General features: G+C 39.8%; 1 protein-coding gene across 17 annotated transcripts in view; it reads left to right on the forward strand.

The window, feature by feature from the left end:
- LMO7 (LIM domain 7) overlaps positions 1-23,305 on the forward strand; it is a 131,130-nt gene that overhangs the window by 49,728 nt on the left and 58,097 nt on the right. For all 17 annotated transcript variants that reach the window (XM_064645914.1, XM_064645915.1, XM_064645916.1 and 14 more), the window contains one exon: positions 8,866-8,972. In XM_064645914.1, coding sequence (XP_064501984.1) covers positions 8,866-8,972 — 107 coding nt within the window. The remainder of the gene's footprint in view (positions 1-8,865; positions 8,973-23,305) is intronic.

Consider the following 23,305-nt stretch of genomic DNA (forward strand, 5'->3'; position numbering starts at 1 on the left):
AGTATGACCCTTTTTGACTCAGCTTGCCAGCACTTAACAAAATACATAACTATGGTTGCCAAATAAACTGCAAATAATTTCCATTTATCAACTCAATCAGCTGTAGTCTCTGGTATGCTCTGTCATTTGTGTGCTATTTTTATTTTCTTAAGTAACTGATGACTGTTTCTGTGTTTGTAAAGAAGCATTCCTTCCGAACTGGAAAAAAGAAGTCAACCACGTAGAAAAAGTACACACCTTAACTCATACGTGTGACATTCATAATCTGATTTCTCCTGCCTTTGCTACAGAAGTACAGATTTGAGATTTCTGTGGCAGTCAGTGTTTATTTAAGTCTTCGTAAGCTGGACACTAGAGTACGTTCCCAACCCCCCACTTGTCAGATATTTATCAATGTGCAGTGCTTAAAATTCATGGCAGTTTTCAAAGAAAGTATATGTTAATTGCAGCAGTGATAACTTTTTCTGTGTTATCAGTGGTGGAGCTGTACAGCTATGCTATTTACCCCTCTGTTTGGTGCAAAATCCTCATACCACATTTTTTAACGCCTGTCTGAACACCTCCACGCCCATGTGCCTGCTGAATCACCCTCCTCCAGTGATGTATGTGAAAGAACTATTAAGTACGATGCCAACACCAAATGCTGCCAAATGCAGGGTGCTGAGCTGCTGCTTTCTGCAGGGCAGAAAAGCTTGCTTTCTACAGGTCATGAGGATGGAGAGGGACATGAGAAAACCTGGCACTGATGCAGGAGTTCAGGTGGGCTGCAAGGCAGGTCATCTCCAAACCCACTTATTGATCGGGGATGCTGGGAAAGCTTCTCCACAGCATAGGATAACCCCATGTAGGGCAGCAAGGATTAAATACAGTACTAGGATGCTACTCCCTTTAAGAAAAAAGATGTCTGGCTCTTGAAGGAAGCAAAGTTAGAAGAAACTTCCAAATTTTCTCCTGGGAAGACTGAAATACTAAATGATAGGCTAGAAATCAGGGGCTACTAGAACTGAGGATCTGAGGCTCTGTTTCAAGCCCTGTGTATAGAGGGACTGAATTTCATCTATACTGAATTGTTAACCTCTGTGAGCAAAACAAAAAACGTATGTATACAAATTAAAAAAAGGGGGTGGAGGAAGAAAGCAAGCTCTGCCAAAACTTTGTGTTTCAAGAACAAGAAGTCTTTACTTTTATTACTCATTAGGCTTCAAGGGAGTTTCACCTTTAAGTGGATTACTGTCATTCCAGTTCTTTGTAGTAGGGCGACTTGGCGCTGGAGTATTTAACACTCTCCGCTTGCAAAGTCTCTTTTGTATAAACTGTTCGGGGCGTAAGGCACATCTCTTGATTTTTTTCTGTTTTTTTCCTTGACTTTGACTGGAATGTAACTAGCTGGTGGGAAAGCTAAGGCTTGTCTAAACAAGGAAGTAGCCCAGGATGCTTCTTCCATACTGGCTTTCCAAAGCTGTGCTTTCTTTACAGTAAGAATGCCTGCAAGTGGGTAAGCTCTATTAACTAGACATGTCTGCCAATGTTCTGCACTTTTGTCCTTCTCCATTGCAACTGAACTTATTTGGCAGTAGTGACATCCCAGAAACACACCTGTGGTTTACAACCTGATCACTCTCTTATCAATAAAAACTCACTTGGTACACACTGTTGCCTTAATATATGGCTGTAACGTCATAGTGAACGTTACGCTGTAGCATGGTTAGAGATATGGGCCTGGGAGGGTTTTTGAGTCATTGAGGACAGTTGACCCTTTCTTGTGTAGAGCACCTCAAAAGCTGTCAATTCAAAAGTCCTGTTTAAAAAGAAAAACCAACAACCCACATTAATTTATGTTGTGTGTTTTCCTTAATCCAGTTATTCCTGTTGCAAAGAAACTGTGGAGCTCAGTGCTGCAAGAGGTTGCAGGTAATGAGGTGGGCTGGGCTGAGATGTCGTCTGCTGGCAATTACACATGGTGGTGGACAGTGCCAGGAGCTGAGTAAAAAATTCTGGGGAAGATCCTTCAATATAAACCTACATCTTATAGAGGTCCATGCAGCTGCAGTCATTGCAGATGGAATTGGGGTTTGGGGGACAGATGGACCTTTTTGTCCAAAACCAAAATGATTCTTTACCTAAGGCTGCTTCAAAATGTGGTTTCCGTAATGATTGAACCCTGAGACTCTTAAGTTGCAATGGTGAGGGGGAATGTGCCTCTTCCTAGCTGATCTACAGTTATTGATTCTTACATCACCAGGGTAACGGGAAAGTTTGTGCAAAAGTTTCATTCCTTCATTCTCGCAACAGGAGCACCTGCTTTTTGACAGGAAAGCTGGAAGTGAATTACTGAAGATTTAGTATCTGTAATCATGCATAGAGCTAGGGCAGGGAATCCCTGTGTCAAAGATCACAGTAATTTATTGTTTTACCCATTGTGGAAAAACAAGGAAGGGCGCGCAGAGGGGAGTGGCAAAGCAATTAGCACGGTTTCTGATCTTTGGCCAACACAGTGCTCTGTGCACTCTGTTATAGGTGGGATAATTTACTGAACAGAAGCCCTGAGGTCACTTCAAGTCAAATTATGTCTGCAGGATGATAGTTTTAATTACTATTTTTAGTTTGGGGCCCAAAAAGGGAGGAAAAAAGCAGTTCAGGTATTCTATCCATTTCTGCTTTCAGTTGAAGGTTTTTTGAACCTGCTAGCCTTTAGAGAAGTACAGAGAGCTGTACGAGCTGGGATCACAATCTGCAGATGGGATGAGTGGGTGATGGGCACCAAGCATTTTGACATGCAAGGCCAAGGAGGTAATGGGGAGTTCCTGGCTCCCAGGCCTGTGGTCATACCACATGGTTGATGTTCAGGCCTATTCCCTCCTATCCTCTCACCCCTTCTGCCACCACCTGCAAGTGCAGCCAGAGCTAATGACCGAAACGTACCTCCAAGGAAGAGCAAGTTACCTAACTTGTTCAACTAGCTCCTGCTGTAGGTTTCTTTCCTTTTACCCCACCTGTGAATACAAACAATGCGTAGCTGTGCAGTGATGCTGCTGCAAAATGTAGCTCTAAATTCTGTATTAAACTGACTTGAGCCAACTTGAGTGGTCACTATGATGCTGTGTCTATGAAAAACATTTTCTACTTTGAAAAAATAGCAATTTTTTAGAATGGAAATAGCCCTTACTTAAGGGAATGAGGATGCCAATAAAGAGGGTTTGTCATGAATGCAGAGCCGAGGGACAGACTGTAAGCTTTCAAGATGACTCCAAAAGTCTTCATAAATGCAATACTAAGAAAAATGTTTGTTAAATATGATCTGTTCAGTTGATTTTCAGAATTCTGTGGCCAAAAAATGCATCAGTTTCTCTTTCAAAATGTCAAAAGCATTTGTTGCTAGGCACTAGAGATACTTGGGGGGGGGGTTTTGTTGTTGTTGGTTTTTTTTTTGGTTTTTTTTTTTTTCCCGAAGCCTGGAAATTGAAAACAACTTTTTGCACCAAGTCGTGGTCTGGATGATGCTGTAATACTTTCATGCAAATGTGCTTCATAGTCCTGCAAGCATAGGGTGCCATCCCCTTCATACTGTGGGAAAAAAACACAAACTTTAAAATCCAGGCCCCCTCCCTCCCCCCTGCAAAACCCACCAACCTTACCCTCCCCCCCCAAGAAAAAAACACACCATCCTAGAGCTTGAATAGCAGTGTAGTAGAAATAAGGGCTTTGACTGAAACAGTGAGTATTTGCATCAAAATAGGAGACAACCTGGAGGACTGTCTTCATCTGTTGACCAATGCAGCCAGGAAAAACAGAAAACCACCATATTAATCAAACTGTTTTTCGCCTAGTTGCCAAGCGACTTGAAAGATGTGCCATAACTTGTATGCCTACAAGATGCTGCATTTTGGTACATATGTAGGGCTTCAGAGAAACAGTTAACTAGGGAGAAGACAGGCTTACCACACAGCATGACTGCACCCTAAAGAAAGCAAATGTATTTACACACTTGTTTAAATTAATATTCCTGTCTCACACAGATAATCATGCAAATGAAGGATTTATTTTTAATAAAATTGCAGCTCAAATACACAAGCCGAATTTAGTCTGATGTTGTGCTGCATGTAAGTAGTCAAAATAAGATGGTATTTATGTGGAAATCTCTTTTAATTACCTTTTATTTCATGCTCTTTCACACTGGACATTTTTTAAATTCTTTTTCTGTTTTACACACTGTATGTCCCTTCTCAGGTTGGTGGTTTTGATTTTTTTTTTTTTCCCTTACTTAAGGTCAACTCTTTTTTGATCCTTTTTGCATATTTGCTTTTTTCTTTTCTCTCACTTTCCTGTTCTCATGTTAATTCTTTTTTTCTGCATTTTAGAAGCGCTCTTTTTCCTCTGTTTTTCTAGGTGTTGAGGGACCTATGTACTTTCCCACCACCAGCACCTCACCAGTGCTCTGTCTTTCTTTTCAAGTTCTTGCCACAGTGACATACATTAGGAGCTGATTACAGGCACAACACAGAAAAAATACTCCTGCCTTGATTTTTACTCTTTAAAAATTGTTATTTTTTTAAAGGAAGGTGTCTGTATTCTTGTGTATTCCCATACAGTGACTGGCTTCTTTCTTTGAAGTCTGGAGGATAGTGATAGGAATGAAGACCCTTCAATGCCAGCTCTGCTCTTCCCATCCCATTCACCTGCTGGAGGCACAGAGCTCTGGTGCAGCCCCCTAGACCCCTGCCTAGGAGCAGAAGCAGCACTGAGGACCAGCAAGGATGGACAGGAAAGCCTTTGCTCTTTCCTCTCCTCATGTCCATGAGGTTGCACAAGTGAGAAAGGCTCCTGCTCTACTAGGTCGCTGGAAGGAGGATGTGGACCACAGTCTCATTTTCAATATTGACGTGACATCTTGGCTCCTTCTCAGCATTGGTTAGAGGGAGATACTTTAGAAATGGGCAGAGAGAAGGTTTTGTGCCTGGTGATGCCCCATGGGGACTAGAAAGGCAGGCACACAGCTGAAAGTGTGCAGTATTGTTTGTCATCTCCCCAAATAGCAGTATTTAAATGCCTGCTCGTGGATGACCTGCTTCCCACTGGCAGCTCCGTCTCCCGTATTACAGCTTTGCAGAGCTTTTGGGTGCGGTTCACTTTGAAGTTTGAGGCAAAAATGAGATACTGAGCGGTAATAGTTCTACCTAGTCAGCGTTCTATGTGGTGCATTTACTATAAGTCTGTAGAGCATGTGGGAAACTCAAGTTGTGCTGGGAACATCTGAAATGCTCTGCTGTTTCATCATGCACACCGTTTGGGGGAAAAAACAGCCCTTCCCACAGTCTCATTCCAACCTCCCCCACCCCCTCTCACTAAGACACTTAGAAGTAGTAATAGCATTCCAGAAATGAATTACACTTGAATTTTGTGGTTTAGACTTCAGGCTTTATTTTTGTTGTGATGTAAAACCTGTAATTCTACGATGCTTATTCCAACTTCAGATGCTCACGGAAATGCACAGATCGAGCTCTGTTAATAACATGAACAGAAATGAACTAAATGATTTTATCCCTGTTAGTTCAGGAGCTTTCTCTATTAATGGTCAGAACCTTATGTTTTCTTCGAAAATATACTTGATCTGCTTGATGATGAATCATTGCTTTTGGACTGGGTAGCTCTTCTCTCCCCTTCTGGTTTTGCTTTTCTTGTGCTGATAGGTGACACCAGTATTGCCTCTTGTGCTCCATTGTATTGGTATAATGGAATCAAATTCTCCAGTTTTTCATTGTATTAAGTCCCTTGTCTTCCCTCATCATCATAACCCTTTTTCTTTGCAACTTTGCTAATTTGAATCTGTCTTAAATTTAAATGGTCTGCCCTCACTTATGGAGACTGGGAATACCTTGGTGGCAGAGGAGAGTGCTGGACACAAGTATGAATCTTTCTTCCTCAAGCACATCACTTTGATGACTTTCAGCACCTGAAGATAGCTCTGATGTATTGTGCTTCTCCAGGCTTTTGAGTTCTGAATGTTTAAAAAAGAACCATTTTTGTTAAGTGTGGTGAGGTTCAGATTACAGTATACCCTTTGAAGCTGAAATGGTAGTGACCATTAATGTCATTAAAGTACAGTTGCATTGGTAAAAGGCATAGTGTAATGGCTTCTATATTTGAGTGCATTAATCACTGAAAAATGGTCCTGTTTGCATTTCTAATGATATATCTAATTGTAAGGTTGATAACTTGTCATTTCTTTCTACTTATTTCTGTGGTGCTATTTAAGATTCATCTTCACATTCATTATTCTGGTAGAGTTTAAAATGGCTGCTAGCTATTTTGAGACCTGTAGCTTTGCTGATTTACTACAATGATTAGGGACAGTCAAGAATAACTTGGCAAGGATGGTATTTAGAAGTGCTGATCTGTTTAAACAATACCTTTTTGTGTCAATATCCAAACCTGAGCAACAGCCACTTGTGTGTCATCTCTTTATGCTCTGAGGGTCATTTCCAGGCTCTGACTGGAGCAGAGCTGATGTTGGGGCACTAACTTACAAGATGGCAGGTGCGATCAAATTTCTGGCTTGGGAGCTGGTGGAAGGGAGATTCTGAACCATGTTTTATCTTGCATGTGAGTGCTGTGACTAGCTGTGTTCTGCCTCCCATGTTATCTCCCCCTGCCTCTGGCCCAGTTTCTGAAGGTCCTGACTCCTCTCAGCGATGATGTTCTCAGGCTGTGTGATTTATCAGGAGGTTGATGTTGATAGGTTTAGTTGCTGAGACACCTTCAAAATTAATTCTCTCATGTGCCAACAAGCATCCACTGATGAGCATCTCCTCTGCTTTGTTTTCATTGCTCTCAGGGTGTAGGCAGCATCTATTTCTCTAAATCTGACTCTTCTTCCTTGTTTACCTGCACAATATGCTCATTTTCTGCACTTAACTAGTTGACATAACCCATTGCTTTGGGAGTTTGCTCTGAGTTTTGGCTACAGGTCAGACCAATCAGACCATGTTGCCTTCACTGGTGTTGGTGTCACTTCAGTTCATTGCCTTGCAGCTGTTCATTCCTTCTGCTGTGCTGCTTTCTTCTTGTGCCTTACCTGCCAGTTTCTTGGACTCCCTAGATCCCTTAACACTGACCTAATATCTGTTGTTTAATAAGTAGTTTCTCTTCTTGTACTGGAACTGTAGCCTGTGGCCTCTTCCATGCAGATGAAATGATGCCTTTTCAAGTCCTTGGGGTTTTGGTACTAATATGACACTCAAATATTAAGGGAATAAAGTTGACACATCTCACCAGCTTTCCCTATGTGGAATGAAAAGGAGAAAAGGGGCATTGCATGGAAAGGAAAAGTAAATGCCCCTTCTGAGGCTGCACCCCACAGCATGAAATGCTACTTTGCCCACATGTGCAGGCAGCCCTCTGGGCACTGCAGGTCCTAGTGCACAGGCAGAGGTGAGGTTGCCTGTCCTCCATCCTTTCCAGCCCCCTCCTCTCACCTACCACCACATCATGTGTCCCATCATTGTCATAGTGTTGCATCTCCCTGCAGCAGAGCAGCCCCCACCATGGCACATCGCGCATCAGGCTTTGGGGCATAACCTTCATGCTGTGAGATACTTGGGATCTTTCAGATGTGGTAACACAGAGCCCGCAACCTGCATGGGGAATAGCTTGTTCAAATATTTTCCTTGAATGAAACCATGTTTACAGACTGATAAGGAATACTAGAATCCCAGGGACCTTCAAAACAGAAGGTTGTGGGGATTCTTAGGTTTGGTTTACTTTCTGAAGTCTCTATTAGAAGCAGCTCTTGTTTTCTTTGTAGATTTTTTTTAAAATAAATACCTAATGAAGGAATAATTGTTACATCTTGTGATTGTGTAAAAAAAAAAAAAAAAAGAAGTTTAAAGTGTATTAAATTGTTAAAGCAGAGCTTTTCCACACTGTGAGACTCTGATACCACTACCTTGACTTACAAACCCTTAATGGCAGGGCTGTGCACAGCTTATGAATTAAATAACTTTGTGTACCTTTTTCCTTTGGCTCCAGCTGAAGGGAGCAAGTGCGCAAGAGGGCACATTCTTTTGTTGTTGATAGCATTCCGCCTTAACGAGAAGGAATTTCTTGCTTATTGCCTATTGTTTATGAAGTGGAAAGGGAACACAAGTTGTATAATATCTATATATATCGTTGGAATAATTCTTTCTTAACATTTCCCTTGTGAGTCAGTTGATCCTGGAGCAGGTGCAGGGAGTGGGTGCTGCACCTATATTTTGTTATAGACTGGTGTGAGGTTGGGGCCGGGGAGAGTGGGGGGGGCAGGGGGGGAGGGCGGGAAGGGGAGGAACTCCAAGGAGAGAAAAAAACCCCTCAAGTAAAGCAGCAGCAGTCCTGAATACAGTTTGGTTTCTGTCTCTCTGGAGCTTTGCTCAGCAACCAAACCCAGACTCCAGGTGCAGTGTTCCCTCATCAGTCTGTGAGCATAGAAACGGCATGTCCCTCCTCTTCTCCCTTCCCTGCCAAGAGTTTCTGGGTGGTGAATGTCAGTAGCTGGAGTTATTTTTAAAGGCAAGAGGTGAGGCTTGTCGTGCAAAGCTAGGAAGAGGGCGTTTGTTTGCTGAGCAGAGCTGACATCAAAGTGGAGATTGCTGCCTACTGGCTCACCACTGCCTTATGCCAGGTAATCTTTAACATACCCCTCAGTCCCCGAGATCGCAGCCCAGCCTGACTGTGTGTCTGTGAAACGACCAGCGTTTATGATCCAGAAGATTGCTTTTTCAGTATTATTTACGTGAGCTGGACTTTGACATTTAAAGGCTCGCACTAATCATCTTGCAAAACCTGCTTAGTGCTTTTAACTAAGCAACTGCTTTCTACTTCTCTTTTCAGGATAATATAAATGTTTTTCTGAAGGCGTGCGAAAATATTGGACTGAAAGAAGCTCAGCTTTTTCACCCAGGAGATCTTCAGGATTTGTCCAATCGAGTTACAGTCAAGTGAGTTTTGTGGTTTTATTTTCTCCTTTCCCTTCTCTCTCTAAGATCTTTCATGGTCTTTTTTTTTTTTTTTAATTTGCCTATGGAAAATTCTTCTTTTAATCTGGTATGAGCAGTTCTGAATACTGTGGTGAGGGTTTAAGCCTTGTTAACACTAGTAGATAAGGCTTGCAAAAGTGTTATTTAAAAAATGAAGTATTATTATAATACTTACCTTAGAAGCAAACTAGTTATTAATGAATATTTACAACATTTAATATGAGATGGAAACTGTTCAGGTTATTTTAGACTTGGAGCAAAATTAACTGTTAAATGATATGGAAAACATCACTTCTCTTTATGTTTTGTGATTACTGATGTAAAGTCTGACAGGCTGGGGTGGTATTTCTGATTCTTATCCATATGGATTTGGGGTTAGGTATGGTGTTCCTAAAGGATCGCTGGTCTTTCCACTCCACATATTAATCAGATGTTTGTCACCATATGCCATGTCCTATGTCAAAGAGGATGTGCATAGAAACTAAGTACTGAATTGCACACAGGCTAACTGTCATGTTTACGGAGAAGAGTTTTTCTGTGAAATAGCAGTGGTTTGGTTCTGAAATATAATTAGTGGATTCTCATATTTCAGGACTGCTGTGTCTCCTAATAAGAATTTTATTACCAGTTTCTGAGAGATTAAGGTGTAATTTTACTATATAGACAGGTGTTTTAAGATAAATGTGTCGTGCTTTGTTACAGTATGAACTGTTTTTATTATGTTAGTATAAAGGCTGAATTTATTGTCTCAAAAAAAATAAAATAAAAATAAAAGCTTTAGTGAGTTTTGCTGGAAACCTGTCAGGTTAAATGTTAAGTATTGATTCCTGACTTAAATTACCAATTTTATTAAAGAGGAACAGACAGTAATCCTTCTGTAAATACAAGGTAAAAAAATACTGTGAAATGACATGTAACTGCTTTAATTAGAAAGAAATCTCTTGTAGGTGGATCGGGTGGTAGAATGTTGACATGCTCTCTCCCTGGTTTCAGAATGAAAATTCATACTGTTTTGAGGTCTGATACTTGATATGGCAGTGTGTTTTCCAATCTTTGACTCATACCCGAAATGTAATTTCTCACTAATCTGGTGTTTAGGGACTTGGCATCTTTCCAGGATGTTGGTATTCTCTCTGCTCGTTCCCCACGTCATGCCAAAAGCCGGAGGGTTGGTAACCTCTGCCATGCTTAAATTATCCACAAAACCCTTGCTAAAGTTATTTTGGTGGAGGTTTGCTCTGAGGGTAGAGCTGGGAAGAGTTGGAGGCGGTCAGGAGTTGGTCTTCCAACAGTGTCAATAGCGACAAACTGAAACTTTGGGGAGGTCGAGCTAGCAAACTGTTGTGCAAGTTATGTTGTCCAACTTGTCCCTACGTTAAACCACGGCACCCAAGTGAGGTCAGCCATGAAATTCATCCAGTGTATCTGTAACTGAGGTTTTTTTGGGTCCTTTCAGCACCGCCAGTTCCCTTCTCAGCTCCTTGAGCAGAGAGTAAGGCTGGAATTTGAAGTTGTCATGAGGCTAAAGGGGTTTTACATCATATCTATTCAGCAATGGTCTAATTAATGCTTTTCAAAAAAGCAGATTTAACTATTGAGTACTTCTTATGGACAGCAATGCGGGGGGTCTGGGTTAGCGTTGAAAGAGCTGCCAGCCATATAACCATGCTCTTTTAATTTGTTTCAGTGTAAGTTTGATTCTCCACACATTATGTATCATATGACAGTCCCACAGTGTGTATAAAATGCTTACAGAGTAATTTAAACCTTCTGTATCTGAGCAAGCTGTAAAATAGTACTCTAACTGTACTAGCACTTTTTGATATGTTTAGGAGGTTGAAGAGGGACGGGAGGGAAATTTTATTCCAAGAAGTGAAGGAAATAAGGTACATGAGGATAACTTTGTCCAGTGGAAAGTTAATTATAGAAATAATTTGGTTACCCAGAGGACAAGTTAGTCTTCAGAGGATTTTCAGAGAGAGTTATATGTGTATCAAGAGAGAAATGCTCTCTGATCAGGAATTTTGTCTGATGTGTCCTTTTATTATTTAATAGAAATAAATAATTTCATACATTCAAGCTGAATTACAAATGTCTTCAAAACTTGAAGGATGCTAGGGCTCAGAAAAGGGGTACTATTTCATGTCTTGCTTTTGTGTTTTCCTCTGTTAACTCTAGTTTCACAATTAGAAATAAATAATTTCTTCTCACAAAGAAGGAAAACTTTTTATCTGCTTTTATAAAAGATTGCATGTAATTTCTGGCTTTTTGACATTCCTAAGCAAATTCATTTTGCTGCTATTACCTGAGGCTGACTGCCCACATCTCAAAACAGCTGCAATGTGTTGTATGGGATAACATTAATGTGTGCTTGAAGCAGTATGTATTTTGACACCTCAGCAGGACTGCTGTGTTCTGTTCTTATGCCACCATTAGCATATGCTTTTTATCTACCCAAAATAGATTAAATAAACTGATGCTTTAAAAAGTCAGCTTCACAGAATGGTATGGCAGAGAGCAGAGCACTGGTAGGATACATGTACGTACTGTCAGGTATGACAAGGTGCCTGATTTGCTTTAGATGTGGAAAATAGATAAGAGGAGGGTGCCATTAAAAGGGTGGGTCCACTTCTGTTTCTAAGGATGGCATGAGAGTTGTCATCTTATGTCAGAGGAAAACCAGTCTCTCACACTGGCTGGGAGGTTGCATCTCTGTCCATGTTGCACTTTGCCTTCTGTAGACTTTTTCAGTTGATCTGGCATCTCTGATGGTGGGAAGGTCCCCAGGAGGAACACCTACCTTTTGAGGGGGATGAGCTCTGTGAAGAGGTGTTCCGTCTGCTTCTCCTGTCTCTGCTGCCTGGCAGTTAAGTGTGGTATCTCCTCATTTTACCTTGTGGGAAGTCATATGCCCTCAGGCTGTTGGCATCTCAGACTGCTATCCTGTCCCACCTGGACATGTTCCCTTTCCAGCAGGAAAAGTTATTTTGTCCTTTATTTCTGAATGTGCTTTGCTGATAGCACTCCCATCTAATCAACAACATCATGAAGCCACTCAGAGATACCAAACTCTTTATTTGTATGTGATGAAGTGTTCTTGCGACATCTGAGTTAGGGTAAAGACCCACTGTTCCTCGTGAACAGAATCTGTTCTAAGAAAATAATCTGTCTATCTGGTAAGGAGGCTACAACTTTCAGTCGCATTTTGTTTTCTATTGCAACTGAGATGATGCATAGCTATGATGAAAACCCCTCCTCTATAATTACTAGAAGTAATCTGGGATACGAGAAGCAAGAATCCTCTTATATACCCAGACTCTCAGTTCCAAGTGATTATGTGATTATCTTTTTTGCAAAGGAAAAGCTCCTTAAAATTTTATTGTTTAGAAGTTTGTGTGAAGAGGGCTGTCTAAAATTACTGGTTGCTGCTCCAAGCCTTGCAAACTTTATGCTTTGCCAGCTCAGCAAGATTAGTCGTTGGGTGATGTGGAAAAAGTATACTGGCATGGAAGGATTTTTTCTGCCAGGGAAAATGGGAGTGGGGATTAATGTCTGAGATTTATAGTTCAGTCTTTCTGTAAATCTGCAGAAGTCATTGCTCAATGGTATACTACAGTGATATGTCATGTGTTTCAAGAAAAATCATCCAGATGGACTTATTCCTCACATACCATGTCCAGCAGTCATATGCATATCATCTTGTTCAGTGTCTAGTTATTTGTGTAGATGCATATGTGTCCATCTTCAGTTCTTTCAGTATATTTGATTTTTGTTTTTTTTATTACTCTAGGATTTTATTATTTCTAATTGGAGCAGATGTTAGTTTAAAACCCAGAACTTTGTGAGTTTATTTTTATTTGTACTAATGCAAGATTGTCTTAATTTGATTCTTTTTTAGTTCTGTCAAAGTAAGAATGTAATATGAGCTTAGTGACTCTCAGTTGTCAGCATGGTTACTATTTAAAAACGTTAAGCACTTCCTTACCCAGTTCTTTAGGGGTGACACACCCAGTTGTTCCCAGCTGTGGATGGGTTATTAGTAAAATCATACCATGGAGTCTATGAGAGTTCTCATAGACAGACACCAAACTTAATTCTGATGGAGTTTGTTATCCCAGTTATCAGTTTTAAAGGAGGCAGCCTGAACAATCAGACTGAGAGTGTAAACTCAAATTTGTCTTTTCTTTCAAGCAAATTAATTATTCTACCTGAAAAAAAATTATAATTCTGTAAAATGAGGTATCTAGTTAAAGAATCTCATTAAAATCTAATAATAAATCCAAGTAATGGTGGGTTAACAGATTAGAATATTAAACTAAGAAAAAAAAAAGAAATCCCAAAAACCAAAACAAACACCCAACTCCCCCCCAAGAAACAATTCACTGCAAAATCCTAAATAGCAAACTTTTTTTAAAGGTACACAGCCTCTGAGTTCTAACGTTGAAGTTTTACCGTACTAATTTCATTCTTCAATAAAAGAGCAAATTAAAATACTTGGCTTCCATTAATATTATTGCTACAGGGTTATATTTAGAGTATACCTTGAATGAAACTCAAAAACTGAGACCCCACCTGGAGTGCTGTGTCCAGCTCTGAGGCCCCCAACATAAGGATATGAACCTGCTGGAGCAAGTCCATAGAAGATGATCAGAGGGCTGGAGCACTTCTCATGTGAAGACAGGTTGAGAGAGTTAGCGTTGTTCATCCCGGAGAAGAGAAGGCCCCAGGGAGACCTTATAGCAGCCTTCCAGTACCTAAAAGGGGCCTACAAGAAAGATGGAGAGGGATTTTTCACAAGGCTACATAGGACAGGACAAGAAGTAATGGCTTTAAACTGAAAGAGGGTAGGTTTACATTTAGATATTGGGAAGAAATTCTTCCTGTGAGGGTGGTGAGATACTGGAACAGGATTCTCAGAGAAGCTGTGGGTGCTCCATCCCTGGAAGTGTTTAAGGCCAGATTGAATGGGGCTTTGAGCAACCTGGTCTAGTGGAAGGTGTATCTGCCTGTGGCAGAGGGGTTGGAACTAGATGATCTTTAAGGTCCCTTCCAACCCAAACCATTCTGTGATTGTTCCCAAAGTTAGCTGGAAGTATCTCATCACCTTATAGAACTTAGTATTTTTATAAGGCCTTCATCTTTTTGCTACTCTGTACTTTTTCAGATATTCATTATCAGTCTTGCACACTAAATAAAGTGTAAATCATATAAAGTAAACAGAAAATCCTGCTGGAGAAGTCTTGCTGAAATGAGATTAAGTGCCTACATGAGATGAAATAACAGAGCTCTGACTTTGGTGCTGGCATTTCAAAATTTTGGGTACTTTTTAACTTATCCATTTAATGTTTCTTTAGCACAATGTTTTTCCCCGATTTTCTAAAGCAAAAAGCAATCCTGGAAAAATTTGAATGCTGTGCTTTCTGTAGCATAAAGCTCTATATAACTAAAGCCAACTGGAGAGAAGTGACAACTGTTATATGCCGTGTTCATCCTTGTGTTCCTGCATTTCAGCTGAATTTTTGAGACACGCTGTCTATTTCAGTTGAGAGAGAATACTTTCTGAATTTGAAATACCACCAAAAAAAGTTGTTCAGAGAATGATGCTTTCAAAGTAAAGCCTGCAAAAAATGAAATTGTTACTGTGTGATGTGGCTTTAAGCACATATTCTGCATCTCTTGATCCATTTGGAGAAGGATACCCTTCATCGAGTGTTCTGATTATATAAGGGTTAACTAGTATAGCAACATTAACTATTTTAAGCATACATACAGAATCTCACTACCTTGTACATCCCAACTCTTGTCTCTTACTAAGCAACTCTCTCCTTTTAGGGGTTGTCAGGAGGGAAACCTTCTAGCAGTGAGTTAAGCCAAACACAAAGCATCCTCTAGCACCTATCTTCTTTATCCTATAATTTGAATTACAATACCGCCAGTGCCTTCTTTCAGTGATGAAATTGCTTATCTTGTCCTTTTGGGCCAACCACTAAATGTGCAGGTCTAATAGGATTCCTAAAAGTAAGAGTGAAGAAGTAGCAGAGAGGAGTTGAATGCAGGTGTAACTCCTTCCAGTGCTAAGCTCAGTCCCTTAGCAAATTCCTGTTCTTGTGGTAGGTAACACCCAAGAGCACTATTTCACTCTATAGTAGATATTAGTTTTCATTAGAAATTTTTTTTTTTTAAACAGAAGTTGATGTTTCTTGTGACTTGAATTTTCTTCCTGTCTAGTCCTGGGGAATATGCTGCGTTTCCTGATTCCACTTGTGTTTCCTGCTCAGGGTACTTTCTTTTGCAGGGTCAACAAAGGCGAAGTGAAATTTCTGTTCTATGGAATGAACGTTAGCAATGTCAGGTAGACCACTGAAGAAAGCAATATGCATAGAAATCCCTGAAATATGGTCTTTTTGAGTGGAGAACTGTCATCAGTGGCCTTAGAAATTTGTATTTTGGAGAGGACTTTTTTAGAGTTGCTTTACCAGTATCACTCAACTTTTTAAACTGTCTGGCTGGTGAGCTACCTGAAAGCTTGAGATGTGATGATGAGACACTGTTTTGGGACTCATGTCCTATTTTGTCCTTCAGGAAGAGCTACCATAAATTGCTCAAAAGAAACACCATCAAATACCTTGAAAATGCATACTGAAAAACAAACAAAAAAACCCACCCCAAGAACAATAGCAACAAAAAAGAAACCACAACAAAAAAATCCCCCAGCAATGAAGGGAAAGAGAATGCAAGTCAGTTTGTGGGTAGCTCAGAGCTGGTGTTTGCTGTTGATAGTACTGAATTCATACTTAGGTCTTCTTCCGTATCTAATATGTTTCTAGAATTACTATACCATCTTGAAATATTTTTTTCTCAAGAATTTAATGCTTATAATAAGAGTGCATAATGGAACTGAATCTGAATTTGCTGTGCTGATTTTTCCAAGAAACATACATTTTAATGAGCTGAAAAACTTAGTTCTAATTTGGCTTCAAAATAAAAAAAAACAACCAAAACACTAAACACACAACCTAGAACCACCCTTTCCTGCCTTTTTATTTTGTGTAGAATAGAAAGTTGTGTGTTGGATGGAAAGCTGGATGAAAGCCAAGTGCTTCAGTGCAAGAAGTAAAATAACAGTTAGCCCAAAAATTGTACCTGTGTAAATTCTCCAGCTTATACCTATGTGACTGAAGAGTCAATCATCACAAAGGCTTGGGCATTTTAGAAACTATCTTTCAATTCAAGTTGAGATGAAAGGAATAAAAGACAGCTTTTTGTGGGTCTTGAAAGTTGAAATGCAAACCATTTAACCAAAACTTATTTAGAACAATGAATGCTGCTGTTTCTCCATTTATATTCAGGGAAATAACATTTTTTACACATGTGGTTGTAATAGGCCTTTATTGTGGTAACTGAGTTTCCTAGTGACAGTTCCCTTGAAATGGAAAAGTGCAGCACCCTCATTTCAGAATGACTCTAGAAATGTTCCTACAACTTTGTGTGTAAATTCTCTTTTTGCTATGGGCATTGTCATAGAAATATATTAACTTCCTGGGGATAGACATATTCTAAACGTTGAAATTTCTATATTTGTTTTGTTTATGATATAACTAATTTCAAGATCATTCATTTCACAAGTTTAACATTTATTAATACTTAGAACAATATGCAGAGATAAAGAAAATGAAAAGAGTGTATTGTATCAGTCTAGTGAAACTGTTGTGCTTAAGTGTAAAATATTCATGCTCATGTTATTAATCTACATAAACTGTAAATCACTCCAGTAAAACCGTTGTAGGCAATAAAATATGTTCCAGACTTTGGACTATACCTGCTAGAAAGTTATGTTCACCTCTTCAGTGCAGAGTCTATAAAAGTGTTGGGTGTGGTGCTATTTAACCTTTCTGTTTTATCTGTGAATTTTCTGACCATTATGAAAAATGTTTGAGATAAATCATTTTTGCTGCTGAGTAATTTAACAGTTAATAATTTATACTTCCTTTATGAGATTATACTTTTGATAGTGTTTGATTTTACCATTTATCTATTTTGTGAAGATGATTCTGCTGTAAGAATGAAAAACTCTGGAGTTCTATACCTGTACCTATAAGTATACAGGAGGAGTCTGAACAAATTTGGAAAAAAAAAATACATTTATTGTGTGTTAGTTGTATTGAAAGCAATTCAGGTATCTCTAATGGCATAGATTCATAGCCTTATATTGGAATTCATATACTGTTACTAGATTACTGTAGCTTTCTGCTGAATGGTGTTGGTTTGTTTAAAGTCCTCATTTTTGATCCTATTACATTTTAAAAGTATCTCTGGGGTAACTATTTTTTGGAGTAGGGGGTACATTATTACTAAAAACCTTTACAATAATTTTTCACCATTTGTGTTAAGAGAAGTTTCTCTAACCTTTCAGGATTCCCATGGGAATCCATCTAAACCTTAGGCACCTGTATTCCTTTTAATCCCCTAACATACCAGGATAAAACGTAGTTTATAAAACAATGCAGGAGAGAGAGGAAAGGATTTTGGATGAGTAGCAGTGAGCTACCAAAGAAAGTAAACAAAAAATATGCATTTGTTGGTGGTAATTCTTTTTTTCTTCCATACAGAAAAGTTTCTGTGTCTGATGTTGGAAGCTGAAGGACTTATAAAAAGGATAAGCTTGTGTTAGTTAATATAAATTAAACAGAAACATATATGCAAATTTACTATTTTATTATTTTTAATTGTATTTTACTGCTAAATTGCTGAAGAGCAGTTAGTTTTTCTGCAGACAACTCAACAGGAAGAGCTTCTATATTTAAATAGTGGGGGAAGCTGACTTCTTGAAGTTTTCCATGGATACAGAAGTTTGCCAATTAACCATACTCTGTAAATAGAGAAAGTAAAGCTGAACAGCGTATTAACACTTCTCAATCCTACTTCGTACATAACCCTACTTTTGGCCATTTTTATTCATGAGCTTTCAGAGGTTTCAATTCAAAGTATTATTACTGCTTAATTAATTACTACTTATAGTAAAAGTGCCATTAATGGATTTTATACTGTGAATACTACAAAAAGCAATTGGTAATGCAATAACGAATTCAAATATTCTTATAAAGCGCATTTCCAGAGGATTGCAGGGTTGTTTTCATGTTGTCACTGAAACCAGCTAAATGAAATAATGTCTCACCACATGGTTAGATGATAAGAAGGAGCAGAGAGGTGGAAATGAAGAGTGCTAGATAGCAGCCAAGCTTAACCACACAAAGGCATGATCTCTTCATGTTTCTTTTAAATTATAGAGGTCTGTTGTCTTTAAGAAACAAAAGGGAAAAAAAAAAAAGCCAACAACAACAACAAAAGAAAACCCGACTGGAGGACTGTTCTCCAGACTGAACAAGCTGGAGGATCAAGCTCAGGATCTCCAGCCCTGACCATTATGGTGATCTTCACTCAACTTGCTCTGCTTTATCAGTGTCTTTCCTGTACTGCAGGATGCCAAACTGGGAACAGCACCATTATAGACGTGGCATAATAAGTGCTGAGGAAAGGGAGAATGATTAGATCTGTTAGCCTTCTGGCCACACTCCATTTTGTATGGCCACGTACCGTTTCGTACAGCCCTGGGTGCTGTTAACCACTGTTGCCAGTGTTCGCTGCTGGCTGGCGTTCGGCCCAGAAGGACCTCTAGGCCCGACTCCCTGCCCCACTCTGCAGTCGCAAGAGTTAGGTTCATCCCAGGAGCAGGACTTGGTCTTTGTCCTTGCTGAATGTCATATGAAGTTCCTGCAGAGCCAGTCCTCCCCACAGCCCTGCCCTCTGACGTATGTATCCCCTGCCTGCATTCCTGTCTGCTCGGGGAGGGAGCACAGTATCAGAAACTGACTCAGAAACAAAAATTTTGAAAGCTGCTGTAGCTGAATGCTTAAACTGGAGTAAGAAGGTTGACTAATGCAGGTGATATTTCTTCTTTCCTTTACCTTCTAGAAAAAATGTCCTGTAAGTGTAAACACATACACACCTTTGAACCCAGTTTGTACAGATACGCATCAACTGACGTGGATTCCAATGCAGTATATGATAAAATATTTAACTGGGGTGGGGAAAGGGAGTCTAAGTTCAAAATACTTCTGCTTTTGCAAAGGCTATTAAATTACAGACAGCCACTTGTTCCCTGTGAATAACCACTGAAATACGCTTGTCAGATTTATGATGCGGTAATGTATTCTTTTTAACTCTGTGACCTGATGTTTGTTAAGATGCCCTCAACTGGGATAATTTTCTGGGGTGAGGGATGTACTTGGTAAAGCACTAGCTAAAAATGCCTGAGTTAACAGAAGGAACAGTATATTTATGTATGGTTTGACTCGAAGATGTGATGTATTTTCAACACAGATCTGTGCAGTAGGGAATTACTGTACAATTCCAAAACCTAATCCTAATTTCTCCAAATTTGCCAGTGTTGGATACTGCAGTAAACAGCTTTGAATTGTTTTTTTCAGGTTAACTTTTTTTTCAGAATATGTATAAAATAGAAGAAAACTTTGGTTGCTTAAATGAGAACAGGAAAATCAGAACAATTCCAATTTTATACACAAAATGATGAGTTCTGGAATAGCAGATGCTGCTCAGGCCTGAGATAATGAGGTCAGGAGTTTTGTAAGAGTTTCGTAAAGGTATCTATTCAGTATTCAGTGCCAGTCAAAAAACCCAAACCAACAACCAAACAAACAAAAAACCAAAACCCCAAACAAAAAACCAACCAAACCAAAAAACCAACCAACAAACAAAAAACCAACCCCCCCAAAAACCAACAAACCCATCCCCCCAGAAACCTATCCAGAAACAAGTATTAGGAATAGGAAAAAAATGGCACATTGCTATGCTGCTGTGGTTAATCTGGAATTTTCTGGTGTTGTAATACCATATGAAGCTTTGGACTTTGATCAGTTTCCCTTTTCTCACTCTCTCACTTCACTTCCCCAAATTCAGACCTATGGAACTGGAATATCTTCATCCTCATGGCATTTCTCTGACCAAATGTAGGAATAGCTTCTGCTGTGTATTTAGTTCATCACGCTGAGAGTCCTGAGCCTGAAAGAGAATGATGGATGAAGGATAGAGCTGGACAAAGTAGCAAGCTTAAAACAAACAAGTAAACAGAAAACCCCCAGCAGATGGCATGGACAAGTGATTCAACTAGTCACTACATCCCATGTTATATGAATAATCAATGAACCAAATGAAGGGGCAGTAGGGCTTCCTTGCCAATAGATACTGTGGATGATGAAGTTTATTTGTGTTCAAGCAGTACTGGAGAAGTTCAAAGAAGGGAAATCTTTTAAGAGTAACTTAGAATGGGGAACCACATCTATCTTGCAAAGTCCATGAGGGAGAAGCATCTTGCCTGCTCTATTTTTACTCTTCCTTAGGCAACCTCTTGGGATTACGTGGGAGGGTGGGATACTGGACTACAGAGAATTTTTTGATCTGGCCCCATGTGGATGTTTGTGTCTGTGGTTTTGAAAAGGTTACATGCAGTGCAAGCTGTTTTTAACTTCTGTAGATCTATGATAAACTCCTCCAAGAAGGAAAACTAAGGAAAAAAAATCAGACATAAATTTTATGGAGGGAATTATTTTGATTTGATAAATCAATTAAGCAATCTACCATTGTTAAGCTTTAGCAAGTGTGGAACATTGTATGCAGAGCTATCTGGAAAGATGAATAAAATCACAGTGGGTCTCTTAACCTAGACAAGTATCTGACTATTTCGATATGTGACTGGGTTGTGCAATCACAGGGAAAAATATTATCATGAATTATTAATAATTTAACATATTATGTTTTTTCATTAAACTATTTGAAATTTTACTAAAAGCTTCATCAGAATAATGAATAAGAATGGCTGAAATAAGCTGGTACATGTATTTGCATATACTATATTCAGCATCATTACTTAAAACCTACTTTTGCTCTAAAAGAATGAGTTAATTTAAGAGGCTTTTGTTACTGATTTTGGCATTGGAAATGTAACTGTAAGATCACACATCAGATGGTTATGTAGAAGGCACGCCCACACGGGTTGAATAAGCGCAGAATAAGATGCATTGGTAATGATACTCCTCTGCTGTGCTTGCCCTGCAAAACCCTCTCTTCTCTCTGTGCAGAACATTTTATTCTTTGAAATCTGAGCTTGCCTCTGGTATTGAATGTTGGCTGCTGTTAAGAAATCATACAAAAGTCACTTAGCACTGGTGGTTTACTAGTATTTACCATTTCACTGTGATTTTTTCATTCCTTCAAGAGGAAAAGAATCTCTTGCAAAAGGATACTTTTCTTTTTATAAACAACATTTTGTCTTTCTGAAGCATTTTCCTCTTTCAGCAGTAAACAAATTCCTTAGTTAGATTTCAGTTTTCTCTAATACTATTTGAATAACTCGTGAATATGTTCAGCAAGCTAGTTTGATAAATAACCTCTACCTGGATAACTGGAGATTTCTGTAATGTAGTATGGTGATCATGATAAAATGATGTGATATCACTTGTAAATTACTTCTTTTTTTTGTTCAGTATTTTATTTCATTGATTGGATAAGATTTTAAATCTCTGAATCCAGGGAATGGTGGCACCAAACAGCACGAGTCTGAGTGCCTGAGCTTTGCTTGCTTGGTACCATGTGAGCAATGGGTGCGCAGTAGCTGCTCTCAGCTGTGCACCAGGCTGCCAGCCCAGGAGGACTAAGGCAGGTATTTATGCTTATGCTGTGTCAAGTGTCTGCCAAGTTGCTTGTTAAACTTCCTTTAATGGACAGCATGAGATTTAACAGGAGGAAAGCTGGAATGATAAAGACTGAGGCTTCTTGGTTTTCTCAAAGTGTGTTTAGACCGTGGGGCACTGGAGTGAAATGGCAGAGAAGGGAGGAAGCTGGGCAAGTTGCACTCCTGGTCAGTTTGCAGATGACACCAAGCTGGGCAGGAGTGTTGATCTGTGGAGGGTAGGAAGGCTCTACAGAGCAGTCTGGATAGGTGGGATTGATGGGTTGAGGCCAATTGGATGAGATTCAACACAGTAAAGTGCCAGGTCCTGCATTTGGGTCGCAACATGCAGTGCTTGGGGAGGAGTGGCTGGAAAGTTGCTCAGCGGAAAATGACCTGGGGTGCTGGTCAACAGCAGGCTGGACAAGAGCCAGCAGTGTGCCCAGGTGGCCAAGAAAGCCCGTGGCATCCTGGTTTGTATCAGAAATAGTTTGGCCAGCAGGACTAGGGCAGTAATTGTCCCCCTGTACTTGGCATTGGTGAGGCCACACTTCAAATCCTCTGTTCAGTTTTGGGTCCCTCTCTACAAGAAAGACATTAAGGTGCTAGAGAACGACCAGAGAAGGGCAACGAAGCTGGTGAAGGGTCTGGAGCACCAGCCTGATGAAGAGAGACTGAGGGAGCTGGGGTGGTTTAGCCTGGAGAAAATGAGGCTCGGGGAGGACCTTATTGCTCTCTACAACTACCTGAAAGGAGATTATAGCAAAGTGGATGTCAGTCTTTTCTCACTAGGAACAAGCGACAGGCCAAGAAGAAATGGCCTCAAGTTATGCCAGGGGAGGTTTACATTGGATATCAGGAAAAATTTCTTCAGCAAAGGGGTTGTGAAACATTTGAACAGGCTGTCCAAGGAAATGGTGGAGTCACCATCCCTGGAGATATTTAAGACTTGTAGATATGGCATGTGGAGACATGGTTTAGTGATGGAATTGGCAGTGCTAGATTAATGGTCAGATTCAGTAATCTTAAAGGTCTTAAACGACTCTATGATTCTAGCTTAATTATGGTTCAGGAGAGGTGGGGAAGCAGCGAACACTGGACATTTATTCTTGTCAACTGTTGCTCAGGAATATGTTTCCGTGGTTTCCATTATTTAAAAATGGCTTATTACTGTCTGATCAAGTCAGGAGAGAGAGAGAGAAGCCTGCTTTTATCTCCCAGGGAAGGAATCCTTTTGATGGACACGTACCAAAGGCACGTGTACATTACTTATAGAAGGAGCTTTTGTTTGCAGAATTTTTGTCAGGAAAGCAAATATGTTCAAGCTCCTAGAAACTGTTTGGTTAGGTTTAATTGCATGTAGATTTTGGCATGCAACATTTAATGGAACATGTTCCTGTTATTTGTGCATCTGCAGTTATAGGAGAGACTGTCCTCAAAAAGCTAGAGTAAGAAGCAGTGAAAACAGTGGAAGAAAACTACTGAACTATGGGTTTTTTGCTGCTTTCGCCCACGAGAGAGAGTAGTCCAGCTAATTAGGTCAGGTTAC

Source organism: Pseudopipra pipra, chromosome 2 (genome assembly GCF_036250125.1).
Source record: "Pseudopipra pipra isolate bDixPip1 chromosome 2, bDixPip1.hap1, whole genome shotgun sequence".
In the NCBI taxonomy this organism is placed as follows: Eukaryota; Metazoa; Chordata; class Aves; order Passeriformes; family Pipridae; genus Pseudopipra; species Pseudopipra pipra.